The sequence below is a fragment of the Brachionichthys hirsutus genome, chromosome 17, assembly GCF_040956055.1.
Source record: "Brachionichthys hirsutus isolate HB-005 chromosome 17, CSIRO-AGI_Bhir_v1, whole genome shotgun sequence".
Taxonomy (NCBI): domain Eukaryota; kingdom Metazoa; phylum Chordata; class Actinopteri; order Lophiiformes; family Brachionichthyidae; genus Brachionichthys; species Brachionichthys hirsutus.
This window is the reverse complement of record NC_090913.1, coordinates 187276-204774: the sequence shown is the minus strand read 5'-3', so window position 1 is coordinate 204774 and position 17499 is coordinate 187276. Positions and strand designations below refer to the sequence as shown.

The following is a 17499-nucleotide window of genomic DNA, read 5'->3' as shown; positions in this document are numbered from 1 at the left end:
GGGGGTCTGTGGCAGTTCAGGTGTAGGGGGGGGTCTCTGGCAGTTCAGGTGTAGGGGGGGGTCTCTGGCAGTTCAGGTGTAGGGTGGGGGTCTGGCAGTTCAGGTGTAGGGGGGGGGGTCTCTGGCAGTTCAGGTGTAGGGGGGGGTCTCTGGCAGTTCAGGTGTAGGGGGGGGGGGTCTCTGGCAGTTCAGGTGTAGGGGGGGGGGGTCTGTGGCAGTTCAGGTGTAGGGGGGGGGTCTCTGGCAGTTCAGGTGTAGGGGGGGTCTCTGGCAGTTCAGGTGTAGGGGGGGGTCTGTGGCAGTTCAGGTGTAGGTGGGGGTCTCTGGCAGTTCAGGTGTAGGGTGGGGGTCTCTGGCAGTTCAGGTGTAGGGTGGGGGTCTGTGGCAGTTCAGGTGTAGGGTGGGGGTCTGGCAGTTCAGGTGTAGGGGGGGGTCTCTGGCAGTTCAGGTGTAGGGGGGGGGGGGTCTGTGGCAGTTCAGGTGTAGGGGGGGGGTCTCTGGCAGTTCAGGTGTAGGGGGGGGTCTCTGGCAGTTCAGGTGTAGGGGGGGGGGTCTGTGGCAGTTCGGGTGTAGGGGGGGGTCTCTGGCAGTTCAGGTGTAGGGGGGGGGTCTCTGGCAGTTCAGGTGTAGGGGGGGGGGTCTCTGGCAGTTCAGGTGTAGGGGGGGGGTCTCTGGCAGTTCAGGTGTAGGGGGGGTCTGTGGCAGTTCAGGTGTAGGGGGGGGTCTCTGGCAGTTCAGGTGTAGGGTGGGGGTCTGTGGCAGTTCAGGTGTAGGGTGGGGGTCTGGCAGTTCAGGTGTAGGGGGGGGGTCTCTGGCAGTTCAGGTGTAGGGGGGGTCTCTGGCAGTTCAGGTGTAGGGTGGGGGTCTCTGGCAGTTCAGGTGTAGGGGGGGGGTCTGTGGCAGTTCAGGTGTAGGGGGGGGGGTCTGTGGCAGTTCAGGTGTAGGGGGGGGGGTCTCTGGCAGTTCAGGTGTAGGGGGGGGGTCTCTGGCAGTTCAGGTGTAGGGGGGGGTCTGTGGCAGTCCGGGTGTAGGGGGGGGGTCTCTGGCAGTTCAGGTGTAGGGGGGGGGTCTGTGGCAGTTCAGGTGTAGGGTGGGGGTCTGTGGCAGTTCAGGTGTAGGGGGGGGGTCTGTGGCAGTTCAGGTGTAGGGGGGGGTCTGTGGCAGTTCAGGTGTAGGGGGGGGTCTCTGGCAGTTCAGGTGTAGGGGGGGGTCTCTGGCAGTTCAGGTGTAGGGGGGGGGGGGTCTCTGGCACTTCAGGTGTAGGGGGGGGGGCTCTGCTCCCTCCTAGATCTCGGTTGGCTGGTTTCTCTGAATGTGAGATCTTGGTGTCTCTAAATAGACCTTCTAAAAAACAAGTTGGACACCAGCGGACCACAAACTGAGGTAAACCTGCTATTTGGGGCGCTGGTGGTTCAGCGGGTCGTCCTATGGTCGTGAGGTTGGTGGTTCGATTCCCGGCTCCGGCACACATGTACACAGTCGTTGTGTCCCCCACATTGCCTGTGTGAATGTCGGTGGTGGTCAGGAGGGCTGCTTGGCTCCCTTCAGTCTGCCCCAGGGCAGCTGTATCCGCCCCAGGGCAGCTGTGGCTAGTAGCTTACCACCACCAAGTATGGAGTGAATGAATAATGCACACTGAAGCGCTCGCAAACCAAGGTATTATTATTATTATTCATCAGTCAAACAGTAGCATGTACTACAGTACAAGTACAGTCACACAGTAGCATGCATTACAGTACAAGTACAGTCACACAGTAGCATGTATTACAGTACAAGTACAGTCAAAGCGTAGCATGCATTACAGTACAAGTACAGTCACACAGTAGCATGTATTACAGTACAAGTACAGTCAACAATAGTATGTATTATAGTACAAGTACAGTCAAACAGTAGCATGTATTACAATACAAGTACAGTCACACAGTAGCATGTATTACAGTACAAGTACAGTCACACAGTAGCATGTATTACAGTACAAGTACAGTCACACAGTAGCATGCATTACAGTACAAGTACAGTCACACAGTAGCATGTATTACAGTACAAGTACAGTCAAACAGTAGCATGTATTACAATACAAGTACAGTCACACAGTAGCATGTATTACAGTACAAGTACAGTCAAACAGTAGCATGTATTACAGTACAAGTACAGTCACACAGTAGCATGCATTACAGTACAAGTACAGTCAAACAATAGTATGTATTACAGTACAAGTACAGTCAATAGAATGTATTACGGTGCAAGTACAGTCAACAATAGTATGTATTATAGTACAAGTACAGTCAAACAGTAGCATGTATTACAGTACAAGTACAGTCAAACAATAGTATGTATTACAGTACAAGTACAGTCAATAGAATGTATTACGGTGCAAGTACAGTCAACAATAGTATGTATTACAGTACAAGTACAGTCAAACAGTAGCATGTATTACAGTACAAGTACAGTCACACAATAGCATGTATTACAGTACACGTACAGTCACACAGTAGCATGTATTACAGTACAAGTACAGTCAAACAGTAGCATGTATTACAGTACAAATACAGTCAAACAGTAGCATGTATTACAGTACAAGTACAGTCACACAGTAGCATGTATTACAGTACAAGTACAGTCAAAAAGTAGCATGTATTACAGTACAAGTACAGTCACACAGTAGCATGTGTTACAGTACAAGTACAGTCAAACATTAGCATGTATTACACTACAAGTACAGTCAAATAGTAGCATGTACTACAGTACAAGTACAGTCAAACAGTAGCATGTATTACAGTACAAGTACAGTCACACAGTAGCATGTATTACAGTACAAGTACAGTCAAAAAGTAGCATGTATTACAGTACAAGTACAGTCACACAGTAGCATGTGTTACAGTACAAGTACATTCACACAATAGCATGTATTACAGTACACGTACAGTCACACAGTAGCATGTATTACAGTACAAGTACAGTCAAACAGTAGCATGTATTACAGTACAAATACAGTCAAACAGTAGCATGTATTACAGTACAAGTACAGTCACACAGTAGCATGTATTACAGTACAAGTACAGTCAAAAAGTAGCATGTATTACAGTACAAGTACAGTCACACAGTAGCATGTGTTACAGTACAAGTACAGTCAAACATTAGCATGTATTACACTACAAGTACAGTCAAATAGTAGCATGTACTACAGTACAAGTACAGTCAAACAGTAGCATGTATTACAGTACAAGTACAGTCACACAGTAGCATGTATTACAGTACAAGTACAGTCAAAAAGTAGCATGTATTACAGTACAAGTACAGTCACACAGTAGCATGTGTTACAGTACAAGTACAGTCAAACATTAGCATGTATTACAGTACAAGTACAGTCACACAGTAGCATGTGTTACAGTACAAGTACAGTCACACAGTAGCATGTATTACAGTACAAGTACAGTCAAAAAGTAGCATGTATTACAGTACAAGTACAGTCACACAGTAGCATGTGTTACAGTACAAGTACAGTCAAACATTAGCATGTATTACAGTACAAGTACAGTCACACAGTAGCATGTGTTACAGTACAAGTACAGTCACACAGTAGCATGTATTACAGTACAAGTACAGTCAAAAAGTAGCATGTATTACAGTACAAGTACATTCACACAGTAGCATGTGTTACAGTACAAGTACAGTCAAACAGTAGCATGTACTACAGTACAAGTACAGTCACACAGTAGCATGTATTACAGTACAAGTACAGTCAAACAGTAGCATGTATTACAGTACAAGTACAGTCACACAGTAGCATGTACTACAGTACAAGTACAGTCAAAAAGTAGCATGTATTACAGTACAAGTACAGTCAAACAGTAGCATGTATTACAGTACAAGTATAGTCACACAGTAGCATGTATTACAGTACAAGTACAGTCAAACATCCTGTCTCAGAGGAGCATTTCTAAAAAGCCCTTGCGGTCTTGTTTCCGTTTCCTTTGATTTGTTTTGGACGTAATTTAGTTCAGATGTAACACGAAGTTATAATAGTTGTAATAGAAAAACATTATTTGCCTTGGTTTACAGACAAACAAACATCTTAGCACCAACGGTGGCTAAGATTTGTGTTTGGCTAGTAAATTGTGGCGGTTCAGAACCCATCACAGTAGACAGCTGTGATGGGTTCCAGTAAATGATTCTGAATGAATGATAATTAAAAACCCAATCAGGCAAAACGCCCTATGAACACATAGGGCGTTTTCAGGAAGGGACAGGACGGGAAGCGTCTCCTCACGTCTTTCCTGTTTGTCTCCATGAGCTGAGCTCAAATTAAACACTTTCATCGGCTGCGGATCCTGATAAAAGCTCAGAACAAAGAGATAGAAGCTGGACTTTGTTCCTCCACGTTAGGACTCAAAGTACAGGCAGCCAGTTTCAGAGCTGCCTCTGCGAGTGTTTCGTGTTGCAGCTCAGCACCTGAACTGGACCTGGGTTCATGCTGGGGTACAGGATGATCCGCTGGGCCCTTCTGGTGGGCCTTTTCCTCCACGCAGCCATCAGTGAAGAGGCTGGAGAGCCGGTCCCGGCTCCAGAAGCACCCGGCCCTGATGGACCGCCGGGGCAGGACGGAGAGGACTGGGTGCTGAACTCGGTCCGCGGCAGCTTCGAGTCCATGGGGGGCTACTTTGACTCCATGCTGGAGTTCATGGGTGGACGTGACGGAGTGTGTCAGTACCGCTGTCGATATGGTGAGTTAGGACACGCCCCCGACGCATTCGGGGTGTAGCTGCCTCTCTGGCGATGCATTCGGGGTGTAGCTGCCTCTCTGGCGATGCTTTCGGGGTGTAGCTGCCTCTCTGGCGATGCTTTCGGGGTGTAGCTGCCTCTCTGGCGATGCTTTCGGGGTGTAGCTGCCTCTCTGGCGATGCTTTCGGGGTGTAGCTGCCTCTCTGGCGATGCTTTCGGGGTGTAGCTGCCTCTCTGGCGATGCTTTCGGGGTGTAGCTGCCTCTCTGGCGATGCTTTCGGGGTGTAGCTGCCTCTGGCGATGCTTTCGGGGTGTAGCTGCCTCTGGCGATGCTTTCGGGGTGTAGCTGCCTCTCTGGCGATGCTTTCGGGGTGTAGTTGCCTCTCTGGCGATGCTTTCGGGGTGTAGCTGCCTCTCTGGCGATGCTTTCGGGGTGTAGCTGCCTCTCTGGCGATGCTTTCGGGGTGTAGCTGCCTCTCTGGCGATGCTTTCGGGGTGTAGCTGCCTCTCTGGCGATGCTTTCGGGGTGTAGCTGCCTCTCTGGCGATGCTTTCGGGGTGTAGCTGCCTCTCTGGCGATGCATTCGGGGTGTAGCTGCCTCTCTGGCGATGCATTCGGGGTGTAGCTGCCTCTCTGGCGATGCATTCGGGGTGTAGCTGCCTTTCTGGCAATGCTTTCGGGGTGTAGCTGCCTCTCTGGCGATGCTTTCGGGGTGTAGATGCCTCTCTGGCGATGCTTTCGGGGTGTAGCTGCCTCTCTGGCGATGCTTTCGGGGTGTAGCTGCCTCTCTGGCGATGCTTTCGGGGTGTAGCTGCCTCTCTGGCGATGCTTTCGGGGTGTAGCTGCCTCTCTGGCGATGCTTTCGGGGTGTAGCTGCCTCTCTGGCGATGCTTTCGGGGTGTAGCTGCCTCTCTGGCGATGCTTTTGGGGTGTAGCTGCCTCTCTGGCGATGCTTTCGGGGTGTAGCTGCCTCTCTGGCGATGCTTTCGGGGTGTAGCTGCCTCTCTGGCGATGCTTTCGGGGTGTAGCTGCCTCTGGCGATGCTTTCGGGGTGTAGCTGCCTCTGGCGATGCTTTCGGGGTGTAGCTGCCTCTCTGGCGATGCTTTCGGGGTGTAGTTGCCTCTCTGGCGATGCTTTCGGGGTGTAGCTGCCTCTCTGGCGATGCTTTCGGGGTGTAGCTGCCTCTCTGGCGATGCTTTCGGGGTGTAGCTGCCTCTCTGGCGATGCTTTCGGGGTGTAGCTGCCTCTCTGGCTCGTCATCATCTCTGTTATCGTCCTGGTGATGGACTCTGATCTGACCCAGGGATGGGAAGGTGTCCAGTGTCAAACCACATGGAGGACAAAGGGGTGTGGTCTGAGACATGACGTCCATTTGTTCCTTCAGGGAAGGCCCCTCTTCCCCGTCCTGGATTCCAGGTGCCAGAACCCGACGGCTGCAGCTCCTACTTCTTTGGACTTCCTGTTCCAGATGGGGTACGTTTCATTCTCCACGTTATCTACTGGTACTCCTACAGAACCATGTCCTGAACAGAACCGTGACCTGAACAGAACCATGTCCAGAACAGAACCGTGACCTGAACAGAACCGTGACCTGAACAGAGCCGTGACCTGAACAGAACCGTGTCCTGAACAGAACCGTGACCTGAACAGAACCGTGACCTGAACAGAGCCGTGACCTGAACAGAACCGTGTCCAGAACAGAACCTTGTCCTGAACAGAACCGTGTCCTGAACAGAGCCGTGACCTGAACAGAGCCGTGTCCTGAACAGAGCCGTGACCTGAACAGAACCGTGTCCTGAACAGAGCCGTGACCTGAACAGAGCCGTGACCTGAACAGAACCGTGACCTGAACAGAACCGTGACTTGAACAGAGCCGTGACCTGAACAGAACCGTGTCCAGAACAGAGCCGTGACCTGAACAGAGCCGTGACCTGAACAGAACCGTGACTTGAACAGAGCCGTGACCTGAACAGAACCGTGACCTGAACAGAACCGTGACTTGAACAGAGCCGTGACTTGAACAGAGCCGTGACCTGAACAGAACCGTGTCCAGAACAGAGCCGTGACCTGAACAGAGCCGTGACCTGAACAGAACCGTGCTCTGAACAGAGCCGTGACCTGAACAGAACCGTGTCCAGAACAGAGCCATGACCTGAACAGAACCGTGTTCTGAACAGAGCCGTGTCCTGAACAGAGCCGTGACCTGAACAGAACCGTGTCCAGAACAGAATCGTGACCTGAACAGAACCGTGACCTGAACAGAACCGTGTCCTGAAAAGAACCGTGACCTGAACAGAGCAGTGCCCTGAACAGAGCCGTGACCTGAACAGAACCGTGACCTGAACAGAGCCGTGACCTGAACAGAACCGTGTCCAGAACAAAGCCGTGACCTGAACAGAACCATGTCCCGAACAGAACCGTGACCTGAACAGAACCGTGACCTGAACAGAGCCGTGACCTGAACAGAACCGTGACCTGAACAGAACCGTGTCCAGAACAAAGCCCTGACCTGAACAGAACCATGTCCCGAACAGAACCGTGACCCGAACAGAACCGTGACCTGAACAGAGCCGTGACCTGAACAGAACTGTGACCTGAACAGAACCGTGTCCAGAACAGAGCCATGTCCTGAACAGAACCGTGACCTGAACAGAGCCGTGACCTGAACAGAACCGTGTCCAGAACAAAGCCGTGACCTGAACAGAACCGTGACCTGAACAGAACCATGTCCCGAACAGAACCGTGACCCGAACAGAACCGTGACCTGAACAGAGCCGTGACCTGAACAGAACCGTGACCTGAACAGAACCGTGTCCAGAACAGAACCGTGACCTGAACAGAACCGTGTCCTGAAAAGAACCGTGACCCGAACAGAGCCGTGCCCTGAACAGAGCCGTGTCCTGAACAGAGCCGTGTCCTGAACAGAGCCGTGACCTGAACAGAACCGTGTCCAGAACAAAGCCGTGACCTGAACAGAACCATGTCCCGAACAGAACCGTGACCTGAACAGAACCGTGACCTGAACAGAGCCGTGACCTGAACAGAACCGTGACCTGAACAGAACCGTGACTTGAACAGAGCCGTGACCTGAACAGAACGTGTCCAGAACAGAGCCGTGACCTGAACAGAACCGTGCTCTGAACAGAGCCGTGACCTGAAAAGAACCGTGACCTGAACAGAGCCGTGACCTGAACAGAACCGTGTCCAGAACAAAGCCGTGACCTGAACAGAACCATGTCCCGAACAGAACCGTGACCTGAACAGAACCGTGACCTGAACAGAGCCGTGACCTGAACAGAACCGTGACCTGAACAGAACCGTGTCCAGAACAAAGCCGTGACCTGAACAGAACCATGTCCCGAACAGAACCGTGACCCGAACAGAACCGTGACCTGAACAGAACCGTGTCCAGAACAAAGCCGTGACCTGAACAGAACCGTGACCTGAACAGAACCATGTCCCGAACAGAACCGTGACCCGAACAGAACCGTGACCTGAACAGAGCCGTGACCTGAACAGAACCGTGACCTGAACAGAACCGTGTCCAGAACAGAACCTTGTCCTGAACAGAACCGTGTCCTGAACAGAGCCGTGACCTGAACAGAACCGTGTCCTGAACAGAGCCGTGACCTGAACAGAACCGTGTCCTGAACAGAGCCGTGACCTGAACAGAACCGTGACCTGAACAGAGCCGTGACCTGAACAGAACCGTGACCTGAACAGAACCGTGACTTGAACAGAGCCGTGACCTGAACAGAACCGTGTCCAGAACAGAGCCGTGACCTGAACAGAGCCGTGACCTGAACAGAACCGTGACTTGAACAGAGCCGTGACCTGAACAGAACCGTGACCTGAACAGAACCGTGACTTGAACAGAGCCGTGACTTGAACAGAGCCGTGACCTGAACAGAACCGTGTCCAGAACAGAGCCGTGACCTGAACAGAGCCGTGACCTGAACAGAACCGTGCTCTGAACAGAGCCGTGACCTGAACAGAACCGTGTCCAGAACAGAGCCATGACCTGAACAGAACCGTGTTCTGAACAGAGCCGTGTTCTGAACAGAGCCGTGTCCTGAACAGAGCCGTGACCTGAACAGAACCGTGTCCAGAACAGAATCGTGACCTGAACAGAACCGTGACCTGAACAGAACCGTGTCCTGAAAAGAACCGTGACCTGAACAGAGCAGTGCCCTGAACAGAGCCGTGTCCTGAACAGAGCCGTGACCTGAACAGAACCGTGTCCAGAACAAAGCCGTGACCTGAACAGAACCATGTCCCGAACAGAACCGTGACCTGAACAGAACCGTGACCTGAACAGAGCCGTGACCTGAACAGAACCGTGTCCTGAAAAGAACCGTGACCTGAACAGAGCCGTGACCTGAACAGAACCGTGTCCTGAAAAAAACCGTGACCTGGACAGAGCCGTGACCTGAACAGAACCGTGTCCAGAACAGAGCCATGACCTGAACAGAACCGTGTTCTGAACAGAGCCGTGTTCTGAACAGAGCCGTGTCCTGAACAGAGCCGTGACCTGAACAGAACCGTGTCCAGAACAGAACCGTGACCTGAACAGAACCGTGTCCTGAAAAGAACCGTGACCTGAACAGAGCCGTGCCCTGAACAGAGCCGTGTCCTGAACAGAGCCGTGTCCTGAACAGAGGCGTGACCTGAACAGAACCGTGTCCAGAACAAAGCCGTGACCTGAACAGAACCATGTCCCGAACAGAACCGTGACCTGAACAGAACCGTGACCTGAACAGAGCCGTGACCTGAACAGAACCGTGACCTGAACAGAACCGTGACTTGAACAGAGCCGTGACCTGAACAGAACGTGTCCAGAACAGAGCCGTGACCTGAACAGAACCGTGCTCTGAACAGAGCCGTGACCTGAAAAGAACCGTGACCTGAACAGAGCCGTAACCTGAACAGAACCGTGTCCAGAACAAAGCCGTGACCTGAACAGAACCATGTCCCGAACAGAACCGTGACCTGAACAGAACCGTGACCTGAACAGAGCCGTGACCTGAACAGAACCGTGACCTGAACAGAACCGTGTCCAGAACAAAGCCGTGACCTGAACAGAACCATGTCCCAAACAGAACCGTGACCCGAACAGAACCGTGACCTGAACAGAGCCGTGACCTGAACAGAACTGTGACCTGAACAGAACCGTGTCCAGAACAGAGCCATGTCCTGAACAGAACCGTGACCTGAACAGAGCCGTGACCTGAACAGAACCGTGTCCAGAACAAAGCCGTGACCTGAACAGAACCGTGACCTGAACAGAACCATGTCCCGAACAGAACCGTGACCCGAACAGAACCGTGACCTGAACAGAGCCGTGACCTGAACAGAACCGTGACCTGAACAGAACCGTGACCTGAACAGAGCCGTGACCTGAACAGAACCGTGTCAAGAACAAAGCCGTGACCTGAACAGAACCGTGTCCTGAACAGAACCGTGACCTGAACAGAACCGTGACCTGAACAGAGCCGTGACCTGAACAGAACCGTGTCCAGAACAGAACCTTGTCCTGAACAGAACCGTGTCCTGAACAGAGCCGTGACCTGAACAGAACCGTGTCCTGAACAGAGCCGTGACCTGAACAGAACCGTGTCCTGAACAGAGCCGTGACCTGAACAGAACCGTGTCCAGAACAGAGCCGTGACCTGAACAGAACCGTGTCCTGAACAGAACCGTGACCTGAACAGAACCGTGACCTGAACAGAGCCGTGACCTGAACAGAACCGTGTCCAGAACAGAGTCGTGACCTGAACAGAACCGTGACCTGGACAGAACCGTGACCTGAACAGAGCCGTGACCTGAACAGAACCGTGTCCAGAACAGAGCCGTGACCTGAACAGAGCCGTGACCTGAACAGAACCGTGTTCTGAACAGAGCCGTGACCTGAAGAGAGCCGTGACCTGAACAGAACCGTGTCCAGAACAGAGCCGTGACCTGAACGGAACCGTGTTCTGAACAGAGCCGTGACCTGAGCAGAACCGTGTCCAGAACAGAGCCGTGACCTGAACAGAACCGTGACCTAAACAGAACCGTGTCCAGAACAGAGCCGTGACCTGAACAGAACCGTGTCCAGAACAGAGCCGTGACCTGAACAGAACCGTGTTCTGAACAGAGCCGTGTCCTGAACAGAACCGTGACCTGAACAGAACCGTGTCCTGAAAAGAACCGTGACCTGAACAGAGCCGTGCCCTGAACAGAGCCGTGTCCTGAACAGAGCCGTGACCTGAACAGAACCGTGTCCAGAACAAAGCCGTGACCTGAACAGAACCGTGACCTAAACAGAACCGTGTCCAGAACAGAGCCGTGACCTGAACAGAACCGTGTCCAGAACAGAGCCGTGACCTGAACAGAACCGTGTTCTGAACAGAGCCGTGTCCTGAACAGAACCGTGACCTGAACAGAGCCGTGACCTGAACAGAGCTGTGCCCTGAACAGAGCCGTGTCCTGAACAGAGCCGTGACCTGAACAGAACCGTGTCCAGAACAAAGCCGTGACCTGAACAGAACCATGTCCTGAACAGAACCGTGACCTGAACAGAACCGTGACTTGAACAGAGCCGTGACCTGAACAGAACCGTGACCTGAACAGAGCCGTGACCTGAACAGAGCCGTGACCTGAACAGAACCGTGTCCAGAACAGAGCCGTGACCTGAACAGAGCCGTGACCTGAACAGAACCGTGTCCAGAACAGAACCTTGTCCTGAACAGAACCGTGTCCTGAACAGAGCCGTGGCCTGAACAGAACCGTGTCCTGAACAGAGCCGTGTCCTGAACAGAGCCGTGACCTGAACAGAACCGTGTCCAGAACAGAGCCGTGACCCTGAACAGAACCGTGACCCTGAACAGAACCGTATCCTGAACAGAGCCGTGACCTGAACAGAGCCGTGACCTGAACAGAACCGTGTCCAGAACAGAACCTTGTCCTGAACAGAACCGTGTCCTGAACAGAGCCGTGGCCTGAACAGAACCGTGTCCAGAACAGAGCCGTGACCTGAACAGAACCATGTCCAGAACAGAGCCGTGACCCTGAACAGAACCGTGACCCTGAACAGAACCGTATCCTGAACAGAGCCGTGACCTGAACAGAACCGTGTCCTGAACAGAGCCGTGTCCAGAACAGAGCCGTGACCTGAACAGAGCCGTGACCTGAACAGAGCCGTGTCCTGAACAGAACCGTGACCTGAACAGAGCCGTGACCTGAACAGAACCGTGTCCTGAAAAGAACCGTGACCTGAACAGAGCCGCGACCTGAACAGAACCGTGTCCAGAATAGAGCCGTGACCTGAACAGAGCCGTGACCTGAACAGAACCGTGTCCCGAACAGAACCGTGACCTGAACAGAACCGTGACCTGAACAGAGCCGTGTCCTGAACAGAACCGTGACCTGAACAGAACCGTGACCTGAACAGAGCCGTGACCTGAACAGAGCCGTGACCTGAACAGAGCCGCGACCTGAACAGAACCGTGTCCAGAATAGAGCCGTGACCTGAACAGAGCCGTGACCTGAACAGAACCGTGTCCTGAAAAGAACCGTGACCTGAACAGAGCCGCGACCTGAACAGAACCGTGTCCAGAATAGAGCCGTGACCTGAACAGAGCCGTGACCTGAACAGAACCGTGTCCCGAACAGAACCGTGACCTGAACAGAACCGTGACCTGAACAGAGCCGTGTCCTGAACAGAACCGTGACCTGAACAGAACCGTGACCTGAACAGAGCCGTGACCTGAACAGAGCCGTGACCTGAACAGAGCCGCGACCTGAACAGAACCGTGTCCAGAATAGAGCCGTGACCTGAACAGAGCCGTGACCTGAACAGAACCGTGTCCAGAACAGAACCTTGTCTTGAACAGAACTGTGTCCTGAACAGAGCCGTGTCCTGAGCAGAACCGTGACCTGAACAGAGCCGTGACCTGAACAGAGCCGTGACCTGAACAGAACCGTGTCCTGAGCAGAACCGTGACCTGAACAGAACCGTGTCCTGAACAGAGCCGTGACCTGAACAGAGCCGTGTCCAGAACAGAGCCGTGACCTGAACAGAACCGTGTCCAGAACAGAGCCGTGACCTGAACAGAACCGTGTCCTGAACAGAACCGTGTCCCGAACAGAGCCGTGACCTGAACAGAACCGTGTCCAGAACTGAGCCGTGACCTGAACAGAACCGTGCTCTGAACAGAGCCGTGACCTGAACAGAACCGTGTTCTGAACAGAACCGTGACCTAAACAGAACCGTGTCCAGAACAGAGCTGAACAGAACCGCGACCTGAACAGAGACGTGTCCTGAACAGAACCACATTTAGGGAACATCTGCTGGGGACAAACTGGACCCGAGTGGCACTAAAGCATGTTAGAATGATACTGAATCATTTATTGAAGCCATTTAAACAAACACGACCGATTATCTACCACGGTGTAGTGTACTGCAGTAGTACCATTTCGGACCCTGCCACCTCTACTGGTTCCTGTGTCTCGTGTGGACCCTGACAGTGATACTAACACACGCATCGTCTTTGACGTGTCCCAGATGGACTTGGGCATCCCTGCGATGACCAAGTGCTGCAATCAGCTGGACACGTGCTACGACACCTGCGGCTCCAACAAGTACCGCTGCGACTCCAAGTTCCGCTGGTGCCTCCACAGCATCTGCTCCGAGCTGAAGAAGAGCCTGGGCTTCGTGTCAAAGGTCGAAGGTTGGCACTTTAAACCTTTATTTCAAACACCCATCTGTAGCCTGGGACGACTTTTATGAACCCAGTATGTAAAAAGTACATCAATATAAATCTGAACATGAAATATAAAGTATCAGAAGTTGGGCTGAGAGCCTTTAGCGTCTTCAGCGCCGTCTTCTGTCTGTGCAGCTTGTGAGACGGTAGCAGACACCCTGTTCAACACCGTGTGGACTCTGGGCTGCAGGTCCTACATGAACAGCCAGAGGGCGGCGTGCTACTGCGAAGGAGAGGAGAAGGACGAGCTGTAGCTCCACGTCCTCCCCGTCCACAAAGTGCTGCAGGGGGGGGTCTGCATTACTGCCACCACCCAGTTTCCTCGGCAGTACAGCCTATTTAATCAATAAATGTTCTTTGCACCAACACTAATGTTTTATTTCATTTAAGGGTTTCTTAATTAGCATCCATCGCCTAGATGTCCTCTGAACAACGCAGGGTGTTGATTGGCTTGATTTTAGCCTTACAAGCAGAGAACTGAACGACCAATCAATCAGGCGATCAATCATTCAGCCCAGCGATCCGCCCCTCACTACAGGTGGAAGTAAAGATGGCATCCATGAAAGCCTTCAGATCTGTGGAAAACAAAGTGAAAACAGACGTATCATGCAGGGGACCTGTTCCCAATCCGCCCCCCCTCGCAGGATTACGTACCTGAAGCAGTTCGGTGCTTCCAAGCGGGGCAGCCCCCCCAGTTCACGCCGCTTCCCGTTCGGGTTGAAAAGCTTAAGCTAGAAAAATTCCAGAGGTGAAATGAAAGAGAGAGAAAACTTCAGACAAGCGTTTTATCATGTTCATACAGAAGAGGAGCTAACCCCGGGGCGGGGCCCGCGCTAACCCCCGGGGCCTGCGCTAACCCCCGGGCCCTGCGCTAACCCCCGGGGCGGGGCCTGCGCTAACCCCCGGGGCCTGCGCCAACCCCCGGGGCCTGCGCTAACCCCTGGGCCCTGCGCCAACCCCCGGGGCCTGCGCTAACCCCCGGGGCCTGCGCTAACCCCCGGGCCCTGCGCTAACCCCCGGGGCCTGCGCTAACCCCCGGGGCGGGGCCTGCGCTAACCCCCGGGGCCTGCGCCAACCCCCGGGGCCTGCGCTAACCCCTGGGCCCTGCGCCAACCCCCGGGGCCTGCGCTAACCCCCGGGGCCTGCGCCAACCCCCGGGGCCTGCGCTAACCCCCGGGGCCTGCGCTAACCCCTGGGCCCTGCGCCAACCCCCGGGGCCTGCGCTAACCCCTGGGCCTGCGCCAACCCCCGGGGCCTGTGCTAACCCCCGGGGCCAGAGCTAACCCCCGGGGCCTGCGCTAACCCCTGGGCCCAGAGCTAACCCCTTGGGCCTGCGCTAACCCCTGGGCCTGCGCTAACCCCTGGGCCTGCACTAACCCCGGGGCCAGAGCTAACCCCTGGGGCCAGAGCTAACCCCCGGGGCCTGCGCTAACCCCTTGGGCCTGCGCTAACCCCTTGGGCCTGCGCTAACCCCTGGGCCCAGAGCTAACCCCTTGGGCCTGCGCTAACCCCTGGGCCTGCGCTAACCCCTGGGCCTGCACTAACCCCGGGGCCAGAGCTAACCCCTGGGGCCAGAGCTAACCCCCGGGGCCTGCGCTAACCCCTTGGGCCTGCGCTAACCCCTTGGGCCTGCGCTAACCCCTGGGCCTGCGCTAACCCCGGGGCCAGAGCTAACCCCCGGGGCCTGCGCTAACCCCTGGGCTGGAGCTAACCCCTGGGCCGAGCCGCTTATTTAAAATACGCTAGGTGGCGCTGTGGACTCAATTTTCCACAACCAGTCCTGTAAGCCAACGTCCTGTTTGATAATCATCAGCTGCTACTAAACTCCCATGGGATGGAGGATGACATTTAAAACAAAGCTTCATCAACTGTCCAAAACTGAGGCCAGCTGCTGGGACACGCCCCTACAGACACGCCCAGGTCAGGGCGGGGCCCGCGCAGCACCGATTGGCTCTGCATTAAAGACGTTATTATCCTTTCTCCAATGGTCACCTGTCAATCAGCCGCGACTGACAGGAAGTACCCGAGTCACAACGGTACCGCCCAGATCAACACAGAAAGGTGTCCTAGACTCCACCCACCTTTATTTGGCCCCGGGTCAGCATCTGATGAACGCTTCCTGACTGCATGTCCATGGAGTCCCCGTCGATCTCCTCCACCTTCTGCTCAGCCGGGACGCAGCGGCTGAGCGGCGGGACGCAGCGGCTGAGCGGCGGGACGCAGCGGCTGAGCGGCGGGACGCAGCGGCTGAGCGGCGGGACGCAGCGGCTGAGCGGCGGGACGCGGCGGGGGCGGGACGCTGATCCACCTTGGCCGTCATGACAACGAAGGCTTTCTGTTCTAGCTTCTGCGCTCCACGGCGTCTCCAGCCGTCTTCGTCTCCGACGAGCGCGATTTCGTCTTTTCTTTTGTGCCCTTGTGGCCGCCTTCATACTGGGACATTTGTTCTGTGCAGTTTTGGTGCCCTGAGCAGAGGGAGGGGGACGGATACGTCCACGCTGGCCTTTACTTGAAGACACGTTTGGCCTTCCCGTCTTCCGTTTTCCCACCGCGGCTTTTTGCTGTTGAATCAGGCGAGGAGGCCGAGGGACTGAATCTACGGCCGCCGTCTTGGCGTGGCGTGGCTTCGGGGGCCAGCCGTGGGGGCCGGGCCGCTTCATGCTGATGTCATTGAGGCAGTGGGGGCGGGACACCGATCCACCTTGGCCCTCACACGCAGACAGGTCTGGATTCTGGAATTGAACATCTTTAAGCGTTCTGTGACGGAGCTTGTCCATCGTAGAGCGCGCAGGATAACTGCTGGGGTCCACGGGGGACAGGAGGCCTTCCTGGGTGTAGGTCCAGTACGGAGGTCTCGCCGCGCCGGACGGGCCAGCCTGGCTGTCAGAGTACCGGGGGAGGGGCGACTGCCTGGAATCCGTGGTGGCTTCTTTCACTTCCTCTCCACCTTGGTATCCGTGCTTTGCTGTTTTGTCGCTGCCCTGGCGGTCCTCCTGACACGTCCGTCCATCTCTGCTTCTGGACCTGGACCTGGACCTTGAAGAGGACTTCCTGCAGGGACTGTGGGAGTCTGGTTCCCGCCTGCTGTCGGCGCCGGTGTTCTCATTCTTCTTTCCATACAGCCTCTCCTGGGTCCGTTTTGCTAACTCCGTCATCTCTTCCTCTTCCAAGCTCAAGCCCAGACTCCTCAGAATGTTCTGGAGTTGTTCATGCTGCTCGTCTCCTTCCTTTCTCCTCTTCCTCACTGGCGAAGGAGACTTTGAGCGACTACAGCGTGAAAGGAGGTCCGTCTGGTCGTTGTTCTGCTCTCCTTGTGGGTTGTGTACATTCAGAGCTCCGTCTTGACTGGACAGGGTGGACTTCCTGTCCCCGTTGTGGTCCAGCAGTGAGGTCCCGCTGGTTGAGCTCCTGAACAGACCCGGCGTGTTCTCAACAGCAGGGGGAGGAACGTTTGGAGGCTCCTCCTCTAGCGGAAGGTTCTCCCCATCATCGTTCACAATCCTGCTGAGCCACTCCTCGTCCACGCCTTCGTTGAGCACGCTGAGGAAGCGCTGGAACCCGGCGCCGGCGCCGTTCTCCTCTGGAACTGCTGATGTGGTGTCCGAGACCTGGGAACAGTTTAAAACGCAGTGAGGCCACATCGATGCGAGATTCTACATTTTGTTGACCACAGTGGACACAAGAGACACGCCTTCCCAGGAGTCACAATGAAACCCGAGCAGCGTTCGGCTCTCTGAACAGCGTTCGGCTCTCTCTGAGCAGCGTTCGGCTCTCTGAGCAGCGTTCGGCTCTCTGAGCAGCGTTCGGCTCTCTCTGAGCAGCGTTCGGCTCTCTGAGCAGCGTTCGGCTCTCTGAGCAGCGTTCGGCTCTCTGAGCAGCGTTCGGCTCTCTGAGCAGCGTTCGGCTCTCTGAGCAGCGTTCGGCTCTCTCTGAACAGCGTTCGGCTCTCTGAGCAGCGTTCGGCTCTCTCTGAACAGCGTTCGGCTCTCTGAGCAGCGTTCGGCTCTCTGAGCAGCGTTCGGCTCTCTGAGC

The 17499-nt window shown here is 54.5% G+C and overlaps 2 protein-coding genes across 2 annotated transcripts; one reads left to right on the top strand and one right to left on the bottom strand.

Annotated features, from left to right (window-relative positions):
* Positions 1-4486: 4486 nt before the first annotated feature.
* On the top strand, positions 4487-13721 carry LOC137906546 (group XIIB secretory phospholipase A2-like protein). The gene is made up of 4 exons (XM_068750831.1): positions 4487-4724; positions 6108-6196; positions 13269-13434; positions 13603-13721. Exons 1-4 carry the CDS (start codon positions 4487-4489, stop codon positions 13719-13721), a joined length of 612 nt encoding a protein of 203 aa, XP_068606932.1.
* Positions 13431-17001, bottom strand: LOC137906545 (uncharacterized). The gene is made up of 3 exons (XM_068750829.1): positions 15549-17001; positions 14122-14198; positions 13431-14042 (listed from the first exon to the last, which is right to left on the bottom strand). The coding sequence occupies exons 1-3, from the start codon at positions 16620-16622 to the stop codon at positions 14000-14002; spliced, it is 1194 nt and encodes a 397-aa protein (XP_068606930.1). The 5' UTR covers positions 16623-17001; the 3' UTR covers positions 13431-13999.
* Between the last annotated feature and the right edge of the window lie 498 nt (positions 17002-17499).

What these genes read in the sequence shown, in the direction of transcription:
- LOC137906546 (XM_068750831.1), top strand. Translation starts at nt 4,487, where the DNA reads ATGATCCGCTGGGCCCTTCTGGTGGGCCTTTTCCTCCACGCAGCCATC. An exon ending in TCAGTACCGCTGTCGATATG is followed by an intron (nt 4,725 to 6,107) that starts GTGAGTTAGGAC and finishes TTGTTCCTTCAG; the next exon opens with GGAAGGCCCCTCTTCCCCGT. An exon ending in GACTTCCTGTTCCAGATGGG is followed by an intron (nt 6,197 to 13,268) that starts GTACGTTTCATT and finishes GACGTGTCCCAG; the next exon opens with ATGGACTTGGGCATCCCTGC.
- LOC137906545 (XM_068750829.1), bottom strand. Translation starts at nt 16,622, where the DNA reads ATGACGGAGTTAGCAAAACGGACCCAGGAGAGGCTGTATGGAAAGAAG. An exon ending in TGACCCGGGGCCAAATAAAG is followed by an intron (nt 14,199 to 15,548) that starts GTGGGTGGAGTC and finishes GAATTTTTCTAG; the next exon opens with CTTAAGCTTTTCAACCCGAA. An exon ending in GAAGCACCGAACTGCTTCAG is followed by an intron (nt 14,043 to 14,121) that starts GTACGTAATCCT and finishes TGTTTTCCACAG; the next exon opens with ATCTGAAGGCTTTCATGGAT.